This window comes from Neomonachus schauinslandi, chromosome 2, assembly GCF_002201575.2.
Source record: "Neomonachus schauinslandi chromosome 2, ASM220157v2, whole genome shotgun sequence".
In the NCBI taxonomy this organism is placed as follows: Eukaryota; Metazoa; Chordata; class Mammalia; order Carnivora; family Phocidae; genus Neomonachus; species Neomonachus schauinslandi.
In genome coordinates this window covers 79,895,772-79,919,765 of record NC_058404.1, presented here as the reverse complement: position 1 = coordinate 79,919,765, position 23,994 = coordinate 79,895,772, and the positions used below count along the sequence as shown (strand labels likewise).

The window sequence follows — 23,994 nt, the reverse complement described above, 5'->3', positions numbered from 1 at the left end:
GTCTTATCTTTCCATTGTGAACCTTCTACCTAAGGTGAATGGAGCGCTAAAGTCTGTTTTGTAATATTTTATATTCTTTGTCATCTTTAGTGCTTAGAGAGTTATGATTTTTTTAAAGTCTGTAAAGCATTCTACATCTTCCATTTTTAAAAGTTATATAAAGAGGTTCTTTAAAAAAAAGTGACCCTAAAATAATTTTTCTGATTTTTAGTAATTATACCTTAATAGAAAAACATTTCCAATATTTCATAAAGTTTTTTTTAGAACAAGTTGTATAAGCTATAAAGATTCCATATTTAAAGACCACTTGTCAGCTAAGCTCTTTTTCACAGAAAAAATGGAGTAATTTTCAGAGTATTAAGTATAAAGGAATATGTCAAGTTTTGAATCTTTGAACAATCCAAATATATGGGCTGTACCCTTTACCTTCTAAGCAGCCTTATCTCCTTGCTTGTAGACCACTTACTTGAATTGTCAGCAGATATTTACAAGATGAAAATCATTTTTGTTGTTGGTTTATTATTTAGATCAGTATTCATTGTGCTATCTAAAAATAAATTATTTCCATGATGAAATAAATTTGGAAAATGCAGTTGCTAATTTCCTTCTTTCAGTGACCACACAATATGCATCAGCATGTTAAAGGCTCTGGTAAGTCCTGCAATCAACCAACCTGCTTAATGTCCATGTTAATTCATCTGGTGTTTCTCAAACTTATTTTACCAGATAATTATTTTTGTTTTGCTTTACATAAAACCTGTAAAGATCCTATGGGACTCTGCTTGCATAGAACATACTTGGTGTATCTTAAATAAATGTTATTAGAAAAAAATTGCTGCTTAACCCTTAACAATAATTTAAAGTCAAGTGTAAATAATGTTTGAATTATCTATTGATTCAGTTGCCCATTACCATTATTGCCATCTCTTCTCTAGCCCCATGGGGCACAAGGCCCTAATCATAATATTACAGATGGTACAGAGATGATTTACAACAATGGGTAATATAAAAAATGTTATTAGGGGCCAAAAAAACCCCACCTTAACAAATGGAAAATAATCGAAAAAGAAATGACTGGCTTACTTAAAGTACTTCTTTGCTATAAAACAGCAAGTGATGTTTTGCAGAGTAATTTAAATAACTCTAGGTTCCTGCTCTGTAAGTCTCAAGAGACAGAACTGACCCAAGATGACTATTGTTAGTGCCATAGCTTTGATTAAATGAACTTCATTGTGACCCTAGAGTGATAGTCTTTCCAATGAGAAGCAATGAGAAAGCTCAGAGATACAATACTTCAGGAAAATTTTTCTCAGATTCCGTATGTCTCATGACCATATAGGATGGAATCCTGAGACACGATTAACAAATGTTTATATTCTAGATTAAGAGTGTGTGTGTGTGTGTGTGTGTGTGCATGCATTTTTTAAGATTTAGGATTAATTCAAGTTAGTAAGAGTGAATGTGTTTATCTCATTTTCTGGGATGTTTTTAACTCTTATCACATTTTTTCTTCAATAAAATTCATGTGTTAAATGTGAGACAATTATACAATTTTTTAAAAACACATACAAATATTCACATATACTTCAACTGAAGTATTTCCAACAATGTTTTTTGCAATGATTTTCATTTTCTGTATTTCAACCAGGCAAAAGCCAGTGCATTTTGAAGGAGATAACCTTAAAGAAGAGTTATTCTGAGCAAGAGGTAATTTTATTTCATTTAGCAAATGCAACTTAGTTATGATGAATATATGATAAAGACACCCAGTAAAGAAAATATCTCTTTACATATACCATGTGTATAAAATATTGAGTACTATAAAGTTTGGACTTTGTTAATTTTTTGAATTGGAGAAACAGCTTTATTTAAATGTTTAGTTACTTTTCTTTAATAAAAAATTAAAATGTTTTCTACCTTAAAATAGACTACTTAGCATTTGTTTCTTTATAATTACAAAATGCCTTATGACAAGTTTCTCATATTTATGTAACAAGTGATGTATTTAGCTCATATTTATGCTACTCAAATGAAAGCCTCTTTTTAAAACACTTAGTGAATATGATGAATTCAACTTGAAAAAAATGACTAACGGGAAAATTTTATCTTACTCAATTCTATTTTCAGTGCAAATATCACTTCAGAATTTGGAGCTGAAACTAGAATGTAGATTTTTTACAATAACATTTTTTATTTATAATAGTTAATTTCTTGAGAAATTAGATGTCACATTTCAAAATTTGCCAAAGGATTCTATTTTTAAAGTCAATCCTGCAGTTAAATACTTTTCATAATACAAATATTCACCTCCTTTCTACACACACACACACACACACACTCACTTGTGCTGTTAGGATTTTTGTATATCTCCTATTTGTAAGCCAGGTGACAACCTGATGGGAAACACGTATTAACTCCACTATAGAGGCTGAGAGACTTTTGCTGCCTCTCTAATACAGTTCCATGTCCCCATTAATTTTCCCCACTGTAGCACTGGTTGACAAAAAGTTGTGTAGTATTCTATTTTCCCATAGGAAGCTCTGAAATGAAATATAGGCATTGTTGGGACCCAAGGTTCTCTTTTTGAGCCCTATGGTGTTTTCACACAGAAAGTTGAAGAAAATAATAATTTAAACCACCAAATTTATATGTGAACTTTAGGATTTCCTTTCTTTGATTATATAAAATGACCAATTCCTAATATGTAACTAGGAAAGCCTCATGACAATGATATCAGTACAATTATAGTAGAGATTAAAAATTTTCAATACTTGAAACATTGACTTTCTGGAAAATTTTGGATACAAAAAAAAAGGGAATTTATTAGAAATGATGTGATGGAAAATATAAAATTAACAATTTTATTCATAATTATGATTGCAAGCTTTTCATGTCTTCTCACTATTCACTAATAAAAATTCTCTGATTGAAATCTGTAGGACTTATAGATAAGACCTTCAAATTCCATTATATAAATACCAGAAAATCAGTACAATTTTCAAGTTATATACTCTTTTACTCATCAGTAAAAGTCAGTATTCAGATTACATATTTTTAAAACTACGGAAAGATTAGTATTCACGATACAAAAGATTTTAACACATTGGAAAATTCTGGAGATGTGATCAGGTGCTATGCATTGTCTTCCTGGCTTGGAATGACATCAGCAGGATGCCCGTGTGTCTGGGCAGCTTTGTGATGCAGCGGTTCCCTATCACGTATCCCATACAGATGCTTCGATGTCTAGAATGAATGGTGCTCAGGTGTCTTATGTTTTGAATTCATACATGAGACACTCTGGAATCTTCCCCCAGGCTCACTGTTCCGTTCCTGCAGCACTGCTACCCCCAGTCCCTCCACTCACCTTTCCTTTCAGCTGCCTCAGCCCTGGTCAGGTAGTGGTAGAAGTGATCCAGCTTATCAGGCTGTTCTTCCAGAGGTCTCTGCAACCACAAAAGGGACCTAACCCTCGCGGTCTCCCGCAGGGCATCCCACTTCTCCATCAGGGCGAAGAGCTCGCTAAAGGACTTGTGATAACCATCTCGCAGCATGTCCACACAAATGTTCTTCTTGTATGAGTTCCGGTAACTGGGAATAAGAGACCCAACGCTCAGAACATTATTTTAATCCTTTAAATCCATGCAGTGTTTTTCTTGTCTAAAAATTCAAGGTTGAATCGTGCTGCCCCCCTTTTACTTTCCTGAGTGAAAGCTGAAAACTCTCTTTGCCCCAAACACTTATAATTGAACAACTTCAGTTTAATGAAAGATGCCAGGAGCTACCCAAATACAGTAATTTTAGTAAAATTACATTATAAATATATCAGTTCCAGAACTAAGCTCCCTTTAAGGACAGATAAAGGAGTTGACTGATGTCAGTCCATTCTGGCTGCTAGAACAAAATATAGTGACTGAGTGGCTTACAAACATCAGAAATACGTTGCTCACAGCTCTGGAGGCTGGAATTTCAAGGTCAAGGTGCCAGGATGGTCGTCTTCTGGCGAGGGCCCTCTTCCTCGCTCTTGGCTGGGTTCTTCTCACAGTATCCTCACATAGTGGAAGGGGCTTAGGGATCTCTCTGGAGACCTTTTTTTTTTTATAAGGCACTAATCTCATTCATGAGGGCTCTGCCCTCATGACCTAAGCAACTCCCAAAGACCTCAATTCCTAATACTATCACCTTTGGGAGTTAGGATTTCAACATATGAATTTGGGGGAACACATCCAGACCATAGCAATTACAATATCCAGAAGTACTTGATATACTAGCCTCCCAGTAAAACAAAACAAAACAAAAATATGCCAAGCAAAAATTAAACATGCCATTTAATATTTTAAAAATGCACTCTACATTAAGCAGCTTCATTGTATGTTATGGAAGTTCATTCATTCATTCATTCATGCTTGGATGTTTGGCTTGAAAATATTTATTAAAATCTATTACTAAGTATATTTGAAAAATATTTTCAATTAGGATTAAGCTAATGATTTGTCAATAATTCACTTCTAATTTAATGATAAATCATATGCAAAGAGATAAAGTGACAAATGAATATTCCATTTACTTATTTAACAAATAGCTATTAAATTTTCTAAGTGGAAGGCACTGTTCTAGACTGAATGGGTTCATTCTCCTTGTGAAGTTTGTATTCTAGTGGGAGAACACAACCATCAAGTGAGTAAGCAAATAATAAATAATTTCAGATGATGAAAAGTACTATACATGAAATAGGGTTATGGGATAACAGCTGTGTGGTGGCTATGATTCCACTTAATCAGCAATCAGAGGCCAAATCAGAAGGCTACTAATTATATTACATTTTTCTAAAATTAGGAGACAATTAAGTATTTAGAACAACTGACATAATGTGATACTACTAGCAATAAAAATTTCAGTGTGGCAGGGAAACAGCCTAGAATTAGTCAGAATACTCAAGATTTAGCCCAGTTCTACCCATCCTCCTTTGACCTCATTTCATCTCATTGGTAAAATGTGCATATCAATATATGTTGTAACTATATCACAGGATTCTTCTAAGAACAAAATTAAATTATGTATGTGAAAATGCTCTGAGAAATGTACAGTCCTGCACTACTGGTTCCCAACTGCTGGCTATGCAATAGATTCATCTATAGAATTAAACAAACCAACCAACCAACCAACCAAAAATGCCCAGATTCCATCCACCAAGAATTTCTTACTCAGTGGATCAGCTTAGGTATGAAACAAAACACATAAAGAGAGGTCAAGAGACGAGTGATGAGAGAAAAGTTTTAAAAGAAAAGATAGGACCTCAAAGCCATGGTAAGAAGTTTGGACTCCAAGATAGGAACGAGGTAGAGGTAGAACCATTGAAGGGTCTGAGTTAGGGAAATGACTCCGTGAGATTGCAGCTTAGAAAAATCATCTGGAAGGAGTGTCCCAGCTGAATTGTTACCCTCCCCAATCCGGCAGCCAGATGCACGGCCCCTATTGTAATAGGACTCATCCATAAAGAGAATAAGTAAACCACATTCCTAGGCTAAAAGGTCAAAAGCCATCATCCTGCATGAGACCAAAAACATATGATGTGGGGAAAAGAAGTAAGAGAATTTTGTTTCTGCCCTCTAGTCAAGGAGAGGATCTCCAAGGAGGAGAGTATGAAGAAGGGGCAGTGAGATGCTGCAAAAGCCATGTCCTCTCATTTCCTTCTTTTCTACCTGCCCCTACACAAGGTATAGCAAAAGTAGAAGAGGACCAGAACCAACCATTATAATTTCCCATAACTCCTGAATGGTATGGGTGAAATGCCGTAACAGTCTAGTGGGCTCCACGTATGACACAAAAGTTAATGGAAAGAGAGGGCTGGTATATCTGTCATAATGTCACTGGCCGCAACAAGGGAGTGTGTGCTAACATGCTCTTGTATGGGCTGCCCACTGGGGATTGAAGAATGACAAGCTGTAACTCTGAGAATAAGAAGCATCAGGGAACTATCAAAGGAGTCAAATCAGCATATTTCCAGATCTGACAGAAAAGGATGGATTGAGTGCATCAGAGGTGGACACCTGTATAGAACCCCATAGGTTTAGAATGCATTCAACTACAAGTAAGAGAACTTGTTTCATAGTGCCTTTAAAACTAAAGGTTTCCACTTATCACAGCACAAGATGCCTAAAAGTAGGCATCTGCTGGCCTTGGTTCAGTGGCCTGGCAGGTTCAATGCATCTGGGATTATCTTAATTTTTCCCTCATGCTTGTCCCCTGCTGGTCACTGGAGGATTGCTATAACTTCAGATATTGTGCTCACCTTCAAGGCAAGAAGAAAGGGGAGATGGGTGGCACCAGAGGTGTCTTTCCCTGTTATTGGGAAAAACAAAAGCATTCCTATAACTGTTAGTAGATTCTCACTTTGGTCCTATTGGCCTGAACTTTGTCATATGGCCACCCCGTGCTGCAAAGAAACTGGGAAAAGCAAATATCCTGCCTGTTCTTGGACACATTGGTCTCCCAAGCAAAACTAAAGTTATGTTAGCCAAGAAGAATGGAGAAATGAGATACTAGATAGGCAAATTCAGGGTCTATAACAAGATCCTAGATTAAGATCTGAAAGTAAATACTGACAAACCCCTAGCCCCGGAGTTGCCAGATAAAACTGGGCAGGATGCCCAGTTAAATTTGAAATCAGATAAACAATGAATAATTTTTTTTAGTATTAGTATTCTCCAAATATTGCATGGGACATATTTATACTAAAAAAGTTTTTTGGGTTTTTGAAACTCAAATTGGATTGTATATCCTGTATTTTTATTTGCTAAATCTGGCAACTCTCCTCCCCTCCACCCTGCACCAGCACTGTGTTGTTTCTATATAAGAAAATAGGGTGAGGGGAAGAGGTGTCAAAATCTTGAATAATCTGAGAAATCACTGAATTGGACTCACATTACCTGAGAGGGACAAGATTAGATTTTTACATGAGGGAGGATCAAGGCTCAGGGCCAGGAATTAAAATTAAGTTATAAAAAAATAAAGGCTTTCGATTTAGCATCCTTGAGTTTGTGAATCTGAAATTTACACCTGATCCTAGAGAACGGCCAGGAGGAGGGTAGAACTGGGAGCAGGGTGAAGAGATGGTGGTCCTGGGAAGGACAGGCCACAGAGGCTGAACCAAAGAAAAGGTGGAGGGAATGGACAGAAGTAGGTGGATTCAATACATATTTAGGAGATAAAAATATTAATTCCATAGTGACTGAGTGGGTGTTGGCGGTGGAGGAAAGGGAAGACCTAGGATGACAACCAGGTTGTGAGGTTAGATCACAGGTAATTGGTAATTTGTTAAAGAGAGGAACACAAAAGGATGAACAGCTTTGGGGAAAGATAATGAGTTTGGTTCAGATAACTTGAGTGTGAGGAGGCTGAAGGGACAGCTAAGTGGTACCTCCACAGTGGGGCAGCTTATGGGGGAATATAGGAGAGCGGAGGACAAGGGGCTGAAAATCCAGTCTTGCTTCAAACAAGCACTGTCATCTTTGTAAGGTTATGCCTTGGAAGAAAAGAAAATTATAAATAAATAAAAATTAGAACATTGACTTTAAGCAATAAAAATAAACACAAGCCAGGAGGCCATCTATGTTCTAATCTCATATCTCTAATCTCAACAGAAATGCAATGCAGAAAATCATTCTGTAAGCCTTATTTCCTTCACCTCGAAGGTGAGGATGTTTTGATTGGATTTGGTCCACTAAACATCTAGTTCCATTTCCACAGGTGGCAGCACTCCAAAACACTTTTGGAAATGACCATTTTCACACTGTGGGTCATCTTGGTGGGATTTGATCTTAAAGGCTCTCTAAACAACAGGTGGGTCCCCAGTGACCATTAAGGCAACTGGTTCCTCTCCCAGAATTTTGAATCTTGAGGCAAGAAACACAACAAAAGTTTAGCAAGTTGTTGCAGCTCAATCATCTTGGGATGATTCAGCTTGTTACCCAGTATCCTTCCAAAAAATGGTTTCTATTTTATTTAGTCAGAATCAGTTCCTGCTACCTGTGACCAAAGTACAGAATGGATTCAGAAGGGACTGTACTAAAATGGTTTCCAAGACATTTTTCAGCCTCAAAACATCCATGATATGTAACTGCTATCAATTTTTTAAAATTTCTGGTACATTTTTTAAAAAGACCATTCTTTGTGTAAGAGATTTCAAATAGAGATGTATTTTAAAATGCATAAATAACTATGCTGATATCATCTCGATTTTCTATACACATTCATGTGTGCACACATATGCATATGTACATATATGTCATTGTTTGAGCCTCATTACTAATCTGAAAGCCAGAAAGAGCAAGTAGTGATTTACTAAATAAGTTCCTATTTAAATCTTCATAGTTAATGCAAATTATTTCTTTTAAAGATTTTATTTATTTATTTGAGACAGAGAGAATGAGAGAGAGAGAGCACATGAGAGGGGGGAGGGTCAGAGGCAGAAGCAGGCTCCCCGCCGAGCAGGGAGCCCGATGCAGGACTCTATCCAGGGACTCCAGGACCATGACCTGAGCCGAAGGCAGTCGCTTTACCAACTGAGACACCCAGGCGCCCGCAAATTATTTCTTTTAAACAAAATAATTTTCTTTTATTAAAATGAACTGACCATCTGGAAAAAAAGTATATCAATTTCCACCATTATGTTTGGATTTCTCAGGTTTTATATTTCATAACAGAATCACAGGCAAAGTTGACTTGCTTTATGGAAAGAAAATTTTTTTAAACACAAATAGAAATATAGATAGGATTCAAATTTATTATTTTGTTATTTCATTTGGAAACAAAGTTACCAGCCTTTGGTTTCATTTGTATATTAAAACCAATATTAGCCAAAATGAAAATATATTCTCTGTAAGTATCAGAAGAAAAATCTCCTTGACCTAAAAAGTCGCTATACTGGGCAGAAATTGAGAATTCTGGTAAAATTTATGTAGATTTGATATTATGGAATTTGAGAAAAGTTTTCCTGATAGAAAATATGCCATTCATAGGAGTAGAAGTTGTGACATTCATGGATATGCTGGACTCTATAAATCTATACCCTGAGGAAGATATCTGTCATTGCAGATGCCCAAGGTTGCACCCAAGAGATGTAGCTGGAGAAGAATGAATTTAGGAATGGAATTAAGTGGTCATCCATTCCATATGGATTTTATTACTATTTAGAGGCATTCTTCAAAGGAGATTCTGTGCATTTTAAATTTACATAAAATTGCCCTAAAAGATTCAAAGATTTTTAAAAAAAAAATCTATACATTTACAGAAAGTAAAACTGACCACTTTGACAGAACTTCATAGCCGTTGAATGTGTAGAGATGCTGAGAGATGGGGAGCTCTCTATTAAACAACCATGGAGATTTTATATCATTTTAAAATTCTGCCTTAAAACATTCTGAGCGGCTATTTACAGAATATCTACAATGTGATACACACTGTGTAGGCATCATTTCTAACACATGATAACTCTACAAAGCAATACTTCCATTTTCACAGATAAAGAAACTATCTTCAGTGAGGTTGTGATTTGCCATGTAAGTGACAAAGCCATACAAACTAATAGGGGTCAGAATTGGAATTCATATGCAGGTTTCTGAGTGAAAATTCTGTTTTTTTTCTACTTTACCACATTGTCTCCTATTACCTCAGATTTGTTGGTTTTTCTTCCCTTTCTCTTCCTCTACACTTTTTTTTTTTTTTTTTTTTTTTTGCTTATTTGCTTTGATTGTTTCGGACTTTGTCATAATTGGACAATTACATGTAACTCTCAAATTTGAAAGCCGTTGCCTTTGTCCATGCTAATCCATGTTTGTGCTGGGTTGGAAAAAGAGATTAGTATCATTTTGTGACTCTCCTAAAGAATCCCCTTCCTTAAAATGAGGAAGCAGACAGTAGCATCCATGAAAAGCAAATTAAATAGATGTGATTGTCACTCAAGGATATATGAAGTCTAATAAAAGAAAAACACTGAGAAAGACAAACATATAAAAGGATAAAAAGCACACACTTCTACAAATATGAAAAACATGAATAAAGGGAATGAATAGATATGACAGCTTATTTTATTTCTCTGAACTTATAGGTACTTATATTAGCTATTAGATGGATTTCCAAAATCAAAATGAATTATCAACTAGTCAAATAAATGATTAATATATTTAACATATTTTCTTCATGGGACAAACTCAAATACTGTATCAAGATGAAGCTTCATATTCAGTAAATTATTTCAAAAGCAGTTTAATAAAAAATCATACTTTAAGACAAGATCATAAAATTTTTATTTAATCTGACAAAGATAAACTCAAAAGATACGTAATATCTAATCAAAAGTCAGGATAATACTTTTATTCCATTAAGTTAATATTTATAAGTCACTAGTGGGTTATCTATGTGTCAGTTATAACAGTCTTACATTCATATTGTAGGAATAAATGTTATTGGAATCACCTACGGGATAATTACATCGACTCTTAAATTAATACTTAAATAGCTTCAGTTAATATAATTTCCATGGAATAAAGTGAGTCACTATTCTTACCCATACTTTACAGTGTAGGTAGATATTACATATAATTAGAATGGGAAAAATATACATTTCTTGAGACACATATTGATAAAAACCATATAAGTAATTTGGGTATGTTTTATAGTTTTTTGTGAAAAGAATAAAATTTTCCCAAAAAGCTAAAATAAAGATACGCCATTCCCCTAGCCATATAATATATATAAAGAAAGAGAAGTTAGAAAGAAAAAATATCAATTATATTTGAAGTGACTGAAAAGCATATAGAATTACAATGAAAACTGAAAGCGTTTTCTTAGTTTTACACGTTTAGGTTTTTAACAATTGTCAGATAGTATTGACTAATACTGATTAAGAACTAACACTAATTAAGAAATGCACTATTATCACTCACATATATTTTTGTGTAATAACCATTGGAGAGTTGAGATTTTTAGGACTTTTATTTTCCATGTAGTTCAAAATATAACAAGAAAAAAAAGTTTCATTATGAAAAAGGGCTCTTTTTAAATTTAAAGGATTTCCAATAAGTTGACTGGTCTCTGGGGGCATCTACTGGAAATTTAGCAAACTGCAGTCACATCATGCAAATTTAATAACTTTCATTATCCATCTTAATACAGATATTATTTTAATTGATATGTAAATAAGGTGACACTCAAAGAAGATAAATGTAAAGTTATGCATGGTATTCTATCTCATCCATCTGGAAACAGCAAAATAAGTAGCTGTCTATGAGATCAGTTAACAAATACTCAACTGTTGAAAATGTAAATAGGGCAGGTGGCATATTACAGATTAACAGTTTCCAAACCACTCAATTTTCATGTTTGGAAAAATTAGAAATATATTTTAGAGATAAACATACACATATTTAATGAGGCATTTTTATTAATCCAAATAAAATATATAAAAAGCATTTTTAATATGATGGCTTCTCTAAAACAAATTCATTTTGCATCTCAGTATATCCACCAATATAAATAACTTGATAATCACTGCTTATTTTCTATATGACTTACTTTAATTATTTATATGTTAATATCTCAAAAAGTAGAATTTGTTATACTTGAAATGAAAAATCTATTTTTTATTATAATTAGTTATTAAAAGTGGAATTAGTCATTAAGATGAACATTGTTATTAATTTCTCTTAAACATTTTAGGTGAACTTCTTAAAGAAAACTGAGCATATAATAAAGAAAATACAATCACTGTAGCTTATGTATTGTTTTAGCATGTATTTCAATAAAGAAAATAACTCTTGTAAAAATATTCTTGCAGTTTTGACTAATCATGTTACAGGAATTTTAATGTAACAGCTTTTTTAACAATCATGATTTTCTTTGTGAAATTTATGGGTTATATTTGCTTTAACAGAAAATAAAAAACTAATTTTGAAGGTATATCTATTGTTCTATACTTACTATTTTACCATAATATACTTTAGATGTTGCTATAATTTTATATAAAAACTCTCCTAATAGATTGAAATACATAACATTTTAGCTTTGTTCCAAAGAAACACCACAAATGCATGTATTAGTTTACACTGTTTCTGGAAATCTCAGAATTGCTATCCAAATAAACATGATACCACCTTTAATTGTATAAATTGAAAAAACCTAATCACCATAAAAATGTTACCAACAAATCAGAACATAAATATTAATACGGCAGGATTTTTGTTTCAGTTTAGATTTAGAATCATTTAGATAGCTGGACTTATTTGGTAACTTAAAAATAAATAAATAAAATCCACCTCCCAAGAGGTTACAGAATAGAATTTTTTTGTGATTTTTCTAAACAATTAGAAGTTTATTAACTTGAAACTGCTACATATGTCAGTGTGCTTCATATTTTCAGAAAGTACAAATGTTTATCTATTAATAATCAAAGTTAGAAAGCCTAGTCAGACTGCCAACATTTTGAAAGTATATATGGAAATTGAAAAATGCCATTTGGAAAAAACTATTTAACCTACATTCAACCTTTAACTCTTTTTTAAAAAGTCTAACAATAACTAAGAAATAAAGTTTAGTCTATAATATTTTTTAAGTAGGACTATTACTAATGTAATTATCTCAACAAAAAATAAAATATTTAAAAATATGATCAGCAAAGAATTCTGCCAAGATTACAACAAAAATTCACTTCAACATGGGCGATTTTAAGATATATGGAATATTCATGGAGAATGGAACAAAGATTATTTCTCAGATTCAATTAGATAAGAACTGATATTTAGCAAAATGTTAATCAGTCAAATAGTATTTTTGCTGGTGATTGTTACCCGATATCAGAGGAAAGCTATGGTTATTTAGCAAACAGTACAGACTGTAATGTTACAATAGCTTTAAATAATTCCCTTAATAATATAAAGGCATTTTTTATGTGCATATCCTTTTAAATTTATTTACTCAAGTGATTTCAAGTCAATCAAGTCTTTGAACCACAGAGATTGTCATCAATCAGGAATGAATAAAACTATTCATCAGTCAATATAAAGTATTACCAAAATATTTACCCATGTAGCTGTAACACACATTTTCTTTACTGAAAGATTTTCTCTATTAGAAAAAAATCTCGGGCGCCTGGGTGGCTCAGTTGGTTAAGCGACTGCCTTCGGCTCAGGTCATGATCCTGGAGTCCCGGGATCGAGTCCCGCATCGGGCTCCCTGCTCGGCAGGGAGTCTGCTTCTCCCTCTGACCCTCCTCCCTCTCATGCTCTCTGTCTCTCATTCTCTCTCTCTCAAATAAATAAATAAAATCTTTAAAAAAAAAAAAAAAAAAGAAAAAAATCTCAAACTTAACCACATTTAAAAAAGTTTTTCTTTACAAGTTTAGTGAAAAGCACTGGAAGAAAGACAGCTCTTTAGATGAGGTTAATTACATAATTTTTAACATGGTCCTATTACTTGCAAACTCCCTTGAGAAACTCAAACTTACTTACAAATGAAAATGTTAAGCTAAAGACTGGACACGAGAAGGTATGGAATGAGTGTCGTCGTTTCAGAAGAATTTTCAGGGAAGGTATTTCCACAGTACCACCATTGAGTCCAAGCACCTTTGGCTAAATGTGGCAGTCATATGGATTTTTTTTTTTTTTCAGATCACACTGTAACTTTCAACTATAGGAAAAGCAATTAAACATAAGCTGAAAGATAAAGACTGAAAATAATCTTAGTTTTTGGATTGAGGATAATGATAAAAAAAGAAATCTGAGTAATATAATTCTATTATAGTCTGTGTCCTAATACAACAACAATAAACATAAGAAAAAGAGGAGAAAACAAAAGGTAAGCTTTATACTACATGACTACAAACAATTGACTATAAACACCTATAAACATGATCATGCTAGCTCATAGAATCATGTTCTTCTATATTACTATTTATAATTTTTTTATTAATATAAAACCCCATACAATATAAGTCACTATTTTTTGAAACATAATCTTGTGACTGTTCTCCAAAATTTTTAATATTCTATTTTTTAGGAAATTTTGTCTCAAATATTATCATTTAAACTTTTTCCTTCAGCTCTTCATCAATACATCTTTATAAATTAAAGAACTATCAATTTTTCATAGAAGTTGAGTGAAATGTCAACTTTTAATAAAAATGCAAAGCTGGAGAATATAAAGACAAAATTTAGTAAAAACAACAAGTTGCATTAAAAAGAAAACTTCAGCCCACTGTGTTCATTTTTTACTAAAGTATGTCATACATTTTATCTTTGCAAGAGTTTGACGAGTTTTGCAAGTAAAATTCTGTTTCCTCTACACTTGCTAATAGTCATGAGAATCTGTAGTTTGCACCTTCCCATTAAAAATGTATTGTATTTTTTTGAAATTATTCACCCCGCCTTTTATCCAGATCATGTCTTTGAAAGGAGGAAGTAGATAATAAATGGAATAATTCATGATTTCCCATTAAATATGAAACTTTCTTTTGCAGAGTTTAGAAAATGAAGTTCTACATAATGTACAAAAGTTGATTAGAACTTTTTTAACCTTTTCAAGAAGAAACCTTTCACATTAAACAACTGCATGAGGAGGTTTCTTTGGGAAAAGTAAACCAATCAATTCTTTCCACCTATAGCTTTATCATATATATTCTAATGTTGTTCCTTCCCAACATATATTCCCATATACTACTTACCTAGTTATTAAAATGATGGGAAGAAAAATAGTATACACTGGGCTATAAACATGACAAGTATCTAAAAAAAATGTAACTGATGTTTAAATTACAAAGTCATAAATTAAAAATGAAAACAAAACATTATTCATACTCTTTCCAGCAATGTAATGGAAAATAGAGGAAAGGTAAATAATAAAACCTGCATTTAAATTTCTATTATTATTATGACATTTCTTCTAGTGTGGTAATGATATTTCATCATGAGAAGAAAATATATACCCTTATAAAATTTATCTTTACAAATGAGCCATTGGTATTCTGTTAACTACACTATTTTGTCTTTTTTTAATAAAATAAAAAAATATTAAACCAAATGATCGTTAGGCTCATGACTGCTCTATCGTTCTATATTTCTTTAATAAGAAATCTGTAGTAAATATAACTGAGGAGAAATGTCAAGTTCTATTTCAGGGCACAGATGACTTCAATTCTTTGTGTTTTTAAGTTTCTATTGTGGAATAGTTTGTTTTTCACTAAACATATTTTAATTTTCCGCATTTCAAAAAAATAAAGAATGTATTTTGCCCTTCCAAGCTTGAATACTTAAAAGATAACTACCATAATGTAAGCCATATGAAGAACCTTTCATACTGTATGCTCTTTAATTACCATCACAAAGGAGGTTTATAACGTACACATGAACACTGAAGCCAGGATTTCTCACAGGCTTTATGTACACAATGATCAAACGTCCAAAACACACATTTAGTTTTACATTTAGGAAAAACTAAATTAAAAACAAAAGCAAATTGAATAATTTGATGCTCTGGTCAGACCATATCTGCATATAAATATCTTATTTTCCTGAATGTTGTATTAATTTTATGGCAAATATCTCAAACATTTAGAAAATTCTTACTTGTAGTAACTAAGAGCATAGGGTACATCACATCAAATATGTGCATCAATAAGAATATTATAAGAACAAAAAGAAGTATATGTCAAGAGTAAAATAAAAGAGCTTTGAATTCAAACTTAAAAAAATAATACAAAATATACATATAGTAGGGATTATAACTTCCTTGAGAGAGAGAACATATCATTTGTTTCTTTTGTATTTTCATATAATAATGTAAATGCTAACAAAGTGAAAGCTTGTATAACATTATTAATATCAAACAAAATAGAATTCAGGTATAAAAAACTAAAGGGGCATATGAATAACAGAGATTCACAGATTGATTTACTGTGAAATAGCGCAATTAGGAAACAATACACCTAATAACATAGCTTCAAAATTAACAGAATAAGGAGAAATTTATCTTAATGCTTTTTTTTTCAGAAAATTACAAATAAAGTCGAGGAAAAAAAGGATTTGAATAACAATTTTCTAGCTTGATTGAAATAACAGGGTCAATCTATTAGTTTCTGATAGTATTTTCTGTATGGAACTGTCTACCAAGTAAATAGAGAATATTATTTATTTTTCAAACATACAAGGAATATTTATAAAAATTGGCCATGTACTGGCCATACTAGAAATTTTATAAACTGATATCATGTATGGCATATTTACTGAGCACAGGTAAAGATTCATCTCCAATCCTATATCCCTCCTCCCCCCCCAACAAAAACACACAAAAAAATTCATCTGCAAATTTACAAATGTATTTCTAATGTATTCACTGCCTAAAGGGAAAACCACCATAGAAATGTTCATATATGTAGAATTGAAACAAAATAAAAACACTAAATATCAAATCCTGGGGGAAAAATCATCATGGTGTTCAAAAAGAAATTTATAATTTAAATGTACTTGTTAAAATACAAAAGCACAGAAACAAGTGAAGAAGCTAGCTTTCAACTCAGAGCAAGAAAAAAAATCTTAACAAAATGAACAACATGAAGTCAAATAAAAGACAGAAAGGGAAATACTAAAGGTAAAGGCATAAAATAATATAGAACAAAAAAGCTGACCCATAAAATAGAAGAATGGTTACATGATAAGACAAATAAATCTTGGCAAGTATAATCAAGAAAAATAAATATAGATAAGTCACCAAAATTGTGCCAGGAATGAAAAAGGTAATATAGCTTCTAATTATAATTATAGTAATGGCTAATTTTTATTGTATGCTTAGAATGGACCAATGTTCTCAATATTTTACATCTTTTTTAAACTTTACAATATTTATATGAGATAGGTATTATTATTATTATCATCATCTCCATTTTACTGATGAGGAAACTATGGCAAAAAGAGGTTTTATTTTTTTCTTTTTATACAGAAGGGGAGGGTCAGAAGGAGATTCTTTTTATTTTTAATATTTTATTTATTCATTTGAAAGGGTGAGAGACAGAGAGAGCACAAGCAGTGGGGAGAGGCAGAGGGAGAAGGAGAAGCTGACTTCCTGCTGAGCTGGAAGCTGGACATGGGGCTCCATCCCAGGACATGGAGATCATGATCTGAGCCGAAGGCAGACAATTAACAGACTGAGCCACCCAGGCGCCCCAGAGAGAGATTTTTTTGGGGGGGTCCCAAAGGATTAGAAAGAATGTGTTACTGTATTTATTTAGTCCTTTCTTTTTTTCTGCACTTTTTTAAAAATTTTATTACGTTATGTTAATCACCATACATTACATCATTAGTTTTTGATGTGGTGTTCCATGATTCATTGTTTGCATATAACACCCAGTGCTCAATTTAGTACATGCCCTCCTTAATACCCATCACCAGGCTAACCCATCCCCCCACACCCCTCCCCTCTAGAACCTTCAGTTTGTTTCTCAGAGTCCATATTCTCTCATGGTTCATCTCCCCCTCCGATATCCCCCCCCTTCATTTTTCCCTTCCTGCTATCTTCTTTTTTTTTTTTTTAAACATATAATGTATTATTTGTTTCAGAGGTACAGGTCTGTAATTCAACAGTCTTACACAAATCACAGTGCTCACCATAGCACATACCCTCCCCAGTGTCTGTCACCCAGCCACCCCATCCCTCCCACCTCCCACCACTCCAGCAACTCTGTTTGTTTCCTGAGATTAAGAATTCCTCATATCAGTGAGATCATATGATACATGTCTTTCTCTGATTGACTTATTTCGCTTGGCATAATACCCTCCAGTTCCATCCACGTCGTTGCAAATGGCAAGATTTCATTCTTTTTTTGATGGCTGCATAATATTCCGTTGTATATATATACCACCTTTTCTTTTGTTTGTTTGTTTTTTTAATTTTATTATGTTATGTTAGTCACCATACAATACATCATTAGTTTTCGATGTAGTGATCCACGATCCATTGTTTTTATATAACACCCAGTGCTCCATGCAGTACGTGCCCTCCTTAATACCCATCACTGGGCTGACCAATCCCCCCCACTCCCCTCTAAAACCCCTGATTTGTGACCCAGTATGTGGTCTACTCTGGAGAAAGTTCCATGTGTGCTCGAGAATTATGAGTATTCTGTTGTTTTAGGGTGGAATGTTCTGTAAATATCTATGAGGTCCATCTGGTCCAATGTATCATTCAAAGCTCTTGTTTCCTTGTTGATTTTCTGCTTAGATGATCTGTCCATTGCTGAGAGTGGAGTATGGAGGGCTCCTACAATTAACGTATTGTTATCAATATGACTCTTTATTTTGGTTAACAGCTGGCTTATGTAGATGGCTGCTCCCATGTTGGGGGCATAGATATTTACAATTGTTAGATCTTCTTGTTGGATAGACCCTTTAAGAATGATATAGTGTCCTTCTGTGTCTCTTATTACAGACTTTAGTTTAAAATCTAATATGTCTGATATAAGAATTGCTACCCCAGCTTTCTTTTGAGGTCTGCTGGCATGGAAGATGGATCTCCATCCCTTCACTTTCAGTCTGGATGTATCTTTAGGTTCAAAATGAGTCTCTTGTAGACAGCATATGGATGGGTCCTGTCTTTTTATCCAATCTGCAACCCTGTGCCATTTTATGGGAGTGTTTAGGCCATTCATGTTGAGAGTGATTATTGAAAGATATGAATTTATTGTCATCATGGTGCCTGTGAAGACGTTGTTTTTATAGATTGTCCCTGTAAATTTCTGTTGTAGATCACTCTTGGGGTCTTTCTCCTTTTATAGAACCCCCCTTAATATTTCTTGTAGGGCCAGCTTAGTGGTCACATACTCTTTCAGTTTCTGCCAGTCGTGGAAGCTCTGCATCTCTCCATCCATTCTAAATGAAAGCCTTGCTGGATAAAGTATTCTTGGCTGCATGTTCTTCTCATTTAGTACCCTGAATATGTCTTGCCAGGCCTTTCTGGCTTGCCAGGTCTCTGTGGATAGGTCTGCTGTTATTCTGATGTTCCTCCCTCTGTACGTAAGGAATCTCTTCCCCCTAACTGCCCTTAAGATCGTTTCCTTGGTTATAAGATTTGCAAAGTTTACTATTACATGCCAGTCTGTTGGCCTGTTTTCCTTGATCTTAGGAGGGGTCCTCTCTGCCTCTAGGATGCGAATGTTTGTTTCATTCCCCAGATCAGGGAAGTTCTCAGCTACAATTTGCTCAAATACATCTTCTAGTCCTCTCTCTCTTTCCACTCCTTCCAGGATTCCAATTATTCTGACATTGGAACGCCTCATGGTGTCACTTATTTCTTGATTCTATTTTCATGGATTCTGAGTTGTTTTTCCCTGGCCTCCTCTTTTCCCTTTTTATCTATTATATTGTCTTCCAGGTCGCTTATTCTCTCTTCTGCCGCAGTTACCCTAGTTGTTAGATTATCTAGATTGGATTGGATCTCATTGATAGCATTTTTAAGTTCTGCCAATTCACCTTTTATTTCTGCCCTTAGAGACTCTATGTTGCCATTAATTGATTTCTCCATTCTAGCCATTGTCTTCACAATTGCTAGCCTGAATTTCATCTCCGACATCTTGGTTATATCTGCATCCATTTGTAAATCTGCAGCATAAGTCATAATCTCTGAGTCTTTTCTATTTTGGGGGCTCCTTCTCCTAGTCATTCTGTTGATGGGTGTTTGAGGGAATGTATAGAGTCCAAATTATTGACCAGAACCCAAGCAAGATGCACCTGTTTTCTTGGGACCTTAGGGTTGCTGGCCTCTTGTTTTCCCAGCCTGTCTTCTGCGGGAGGGGCCTGCCACGCTGTTACTCAGGCAACCCTGTTTGGGCGGAGTTGCCCTGCACCCCTGTGGAAGTGGTTGGGCTCAGTGGGAATCCGTCTTTGGGGCTTTTGTTCTCTGGCGGCTTTCCTGGTGGCTTTCCGTGTCTCTTCTGTGAGTTAGAGCAGAAGAGACCGTTTCCAACCCTCTGCCTCAGAGCAGAGAGACCTCAGTCTGTTCTTCAGTGAGCTCTCCAGGCCACACTGTCTCCGTTTCTGTCCGTGTTGCTATAAACTGCAGCATCCTGGGTTGTGCGCCCCTCCACAGCGCTCCCAGTCCTGCCTCCAGGTTGGGGCACGTCTCTGCCCTTTGTGCTTCTAAAACCGCCAGCCACTCCCAGTTTGCGCGCACGCGACTCCGCCGCTTGGGGTTTCCACCCCGGGGGTTGCAGTTCACCAGCGGGACCCCGGAGCACCGGGTTTCCATCTCAGAGGCTGCAGTTTACGTGCGCGCGACCGTAGCTCCGGTTTCTGTCCGGGGGGGGCTGCGGTTCACGTGCATGTAACCCTGGTCCTCTGCCCGGGGGCTGCCCTAAGTTCTTTCCCGACGCTACCGGTCTGCAAGTCTGTGCCCGTCTGCAGCGCACGAGGCTGTCACTCACCGGCGGGGTAGGATCCCCACATCCAGGCACCCTCCCGCTGCTGTTTATCCTCCGATATCTGCCCGCAGAATCACGGCTCTCCGCTTCGTACCTCAAAACCAACCGCCTGCGATACTCTGTTTGTAGAGATCCAGATCTTCTTATATCTCAGGCTGGTTTCGTGGGTGCTCAGAGTGGTCTGGCAGATATCCAGCTCAATTCCGGGGACCAGTTGAAATAGGGTCCCCTACTCCTCTGCCATCTTTCCCCCCTCCCCTATACCACATCTTCTTTATCCATTCATCTGTCGATGGATACCTTGGCTCTTTCCATAGTTTGACTATTGTGGACATTGCTGCTATAAACATCGGGGTGTACATACCCCTTCGGATCCCTATCTTTGGGGTAAATATCCAGTAGTGCATTGCTGGGTCGTATGGTAGCTCTATTTTCAACTTTCTGAGGAACCTCCATACCGTTTTCCAGATTGGCTGAGAGAGATATTCTTAAGCAGGCTCCACACCCAGCGTGGAGCACAATGTGGGACTTGATCTCACGACCCTGAGATCATGGCCTGAGCAAAAATCAAGAATTGGACCCTTAACTGACTGAGCAACCCAGGTGCCCCAAAAAAGAGTTTAATTAATGAGTCGAAGATCATAAACCCCTGTGGATGGAGGACGTGGGATATCAACCTCAGCAGTCTAATTTTAGAGCCTGTTATTTGCCACTATTACCATCATACTACTTCCAAGATACAGAGAATATTTCTACAGATATAAAAGAGATTTAAACATTATTAGAAAATATCATGCTAAATATAACAATCTACATAAAATAGATACCTATATAAAATATCAAAATATCAATTATCAGTTTGCTAGAGAAGACTTAGAAAACCAATTACAACAAATCTATTCTCTTCCTCCTGACCCTTCTCCCACCAAAGGAGCAAAACTATTTAGTTTTATAGGGAAGTTCTACCAAACTCTCAATAAGTAAGAAATTCCCATCTCATCAGAAATGTTCCAGAGCACAGAAAAAGGTGAAAAATTCTTTAATTCATTTTACAAAATCCTAAAAGTGTAGCAAAAGAAAAGAAAATCATAGATCAAAATCATGCAAAATTTTCTTTCCCTCCCCTCAAAAAAGAACATTTAGCAAACAGAAGCCATAATGAGTAAGTAGGGTTTTGTACAAAATTAAAAATCTAGTAATCTTATGATAATTTCAGTGGATGCTAGAAAATTATTTAGTAAACTTCAAAACTCATTCATAATTAAGGAGAAACTAAAAAATGAATTCTTTATCTTGATAATGTATATCTATTAAATCTACATCTCTATGGCTGTTACCATTCATTGTCTCCATTTGCTCTTCTCTCTTTCTCTTGGATAAATATTTACCCTCTGGACTAATGTTCTGTATTTCACACCTTTATAAATATTTTCTATTATCTTCTCTGTTTTTATTCCACGTGTTAAGAGATATCTTTGTCTTTCTCTTTTATCCCTCCTTTTAATTTTTTTAAAAAAATTCAGCAATCTTTATCCTAAGACTGAAGAATTGTTTTCCTTTAAATTCTTTCATATATCAGGTATGTCTTTGGGGATGTAACATTTTTTACAATGTCTGTAAGGGAACAAATTGGAAATCTTTTAAAGCTCTCCTTTTCTTTTTTTAAATTTTTATTTATTATTATTTTTTTTTTGATGTAGTATTCCATGATTCATTTTTTGCGTATAACACCCAGTGCTCCACTCAATACATGCCCTCTTTAAAAGGTCTCCTTTTCAATTGAACATAATAAAAAAAAGTAAAAAAAAAAAAAAAGAAAGAGCTGGAGAATTATTGAAGGAAAATGATGACTCTCCTTTGTGGCTCTTTGAGGAAATAAGAGGGTTTCAATTAATTGAAAATAAACTGATTTTGATACCTTTTTTTAAAAAAAAAATAGACAAGGACAGCCCAAACCTGGGCATACATTTTTTCCCAGTCTTTTTCTGACATATATTTCATCTCCCTTTGGGTGTCTATGTATCTACAGTCCTGAAGCAATTTGTACAATTAAACATGAGTAACATCTTTGCTCATTTGAATAAATACAATACAAATATAAAAAAAATAAAGCTCTCCTTTTCCCTATAGAAACTTTGTTTCAGCTCAGGTTGAGTATTCTCTTTGTTAATCTTTTTTTTTTCTTTTGTACTGTGGTATTTTCTCCAATATCAGAAGATATTTGTATAATCATAATAATGAAGTTCTAGCTTTCTTAATGTAGGTAGTGTGCTTGGGTTTCCTCTGTTGGTAAGCTCCATTCTTAGATGCATGGGTCAGGAAAGCATGGACAGGCTACTCCTTGCACCAATGCCAAATGAAAAGGACTTTGCGCCAGGCATCAGCTTCCTGACAGGAGCTCGGGCCTACTGCTACTTTTCTTTAAAATGTTTTGCATGGATGTTATTTGTCTTCTCTGACTGACTTATTTTGCTTAGCCATAATATCCTCTAGTTCCATCCACATCGTTGCAAACTGCAAGATTCCATTCTTTTTGATGGCCAAGTAATATTTCACCACATCTTCTTTATCCATTCATCTGCCTTGTTTCTCAAATTCCTCATATCAGTGAGATCATATGACAATTGTCTTTCTCTGATTGACTTATTTCTCTACCCTCTAGCTCCATCCATGTCGTTGCAAATGGCAAGATTTAAATTTTTTGATGGCTGTATAATATTCCATTGTATATATATACCACAACTTCTTTATCCATTCATTTGTTGATGGATGTCTAGGCTCTTTCCATAGTCTGGCTATTGTGGGCATTGCTGCTATAAACACTGGGGTGCATGTGCCCCTTCGGGTCCCTACATTTGTATCTTTGGGGTAAATTGCTGGGTTGTAGGGTAGCTCTATTTTCAACTTTTTGAGGAACCTCCATACTGTTTTCCAGAGTGGCTGCACCAGCTTGTATTCCCACCAACAGTGTAGGAGGGTTCCCCTGTGAGAATCACTTTAAACAGAGACCAGCACACAGTATTCATTTAATATATCTTACCTATTACTATCTTGCCTGAAATAAAACCTAGTTAAGAGATGCGATATTTATGACAAAGCTGTCTAAATGCCCATTTCATTGTTTACTAGGTGTGCAAAGTTCTATTTTGTTGCTCCATTTTTCTTATAGAAGGCCATGTGATAACTTTCCTTTGGAATTTAGAATCAGGAAAAGAAGAACTTGTATGTTTCCTCTCATCAGGTAATGAGAATTTTATAGTCCATCACATCTCCTCTTTTGCCCAACCTGCCCAGAGGTTCAGACTGAAACCTAATGTTCCATCAGGGAAACTATATTGACTCTAGTGGGCATCATATGTACAGGCTTTTCCTTTATTTACCTCTCATTTTCTATTTCTAATCTGACAGATGTGTAATATAAAATGTTAACTAAGTTTTTTCAATCCTTTCTAGAAACGAAGCAAGAAATAAAGTGTTATTTTTATTTAACAGAAGAGTCTTAAAGAGGAATGAAATACAATCCCTACTTTCAAAGAACT

General features: G+C 34.8%; 1 protein-coding gene across 1 annotated transcript in view; it reads right to left on the bottom strand.

Moving 5' to 3' along the window:
- TTC29 (tetratricopeptide repeat domain 29) overlaps positions 1-23,994 on the bottom strand; it is a 171,120-nt gene that overhangs the window by 131,263 nt on the left and 15,863 nt on the right. The window contains exon 3 of the mRNA XM_044913078.1: positions 3,365-3,588. Coding sequence (XP_044769013.1) covers positions 3,365-3,588 — 224 coding nt within the window. The remainder of the gene's footprint in view (positions 1-3,364; positions 3,589-23,994) is intronic.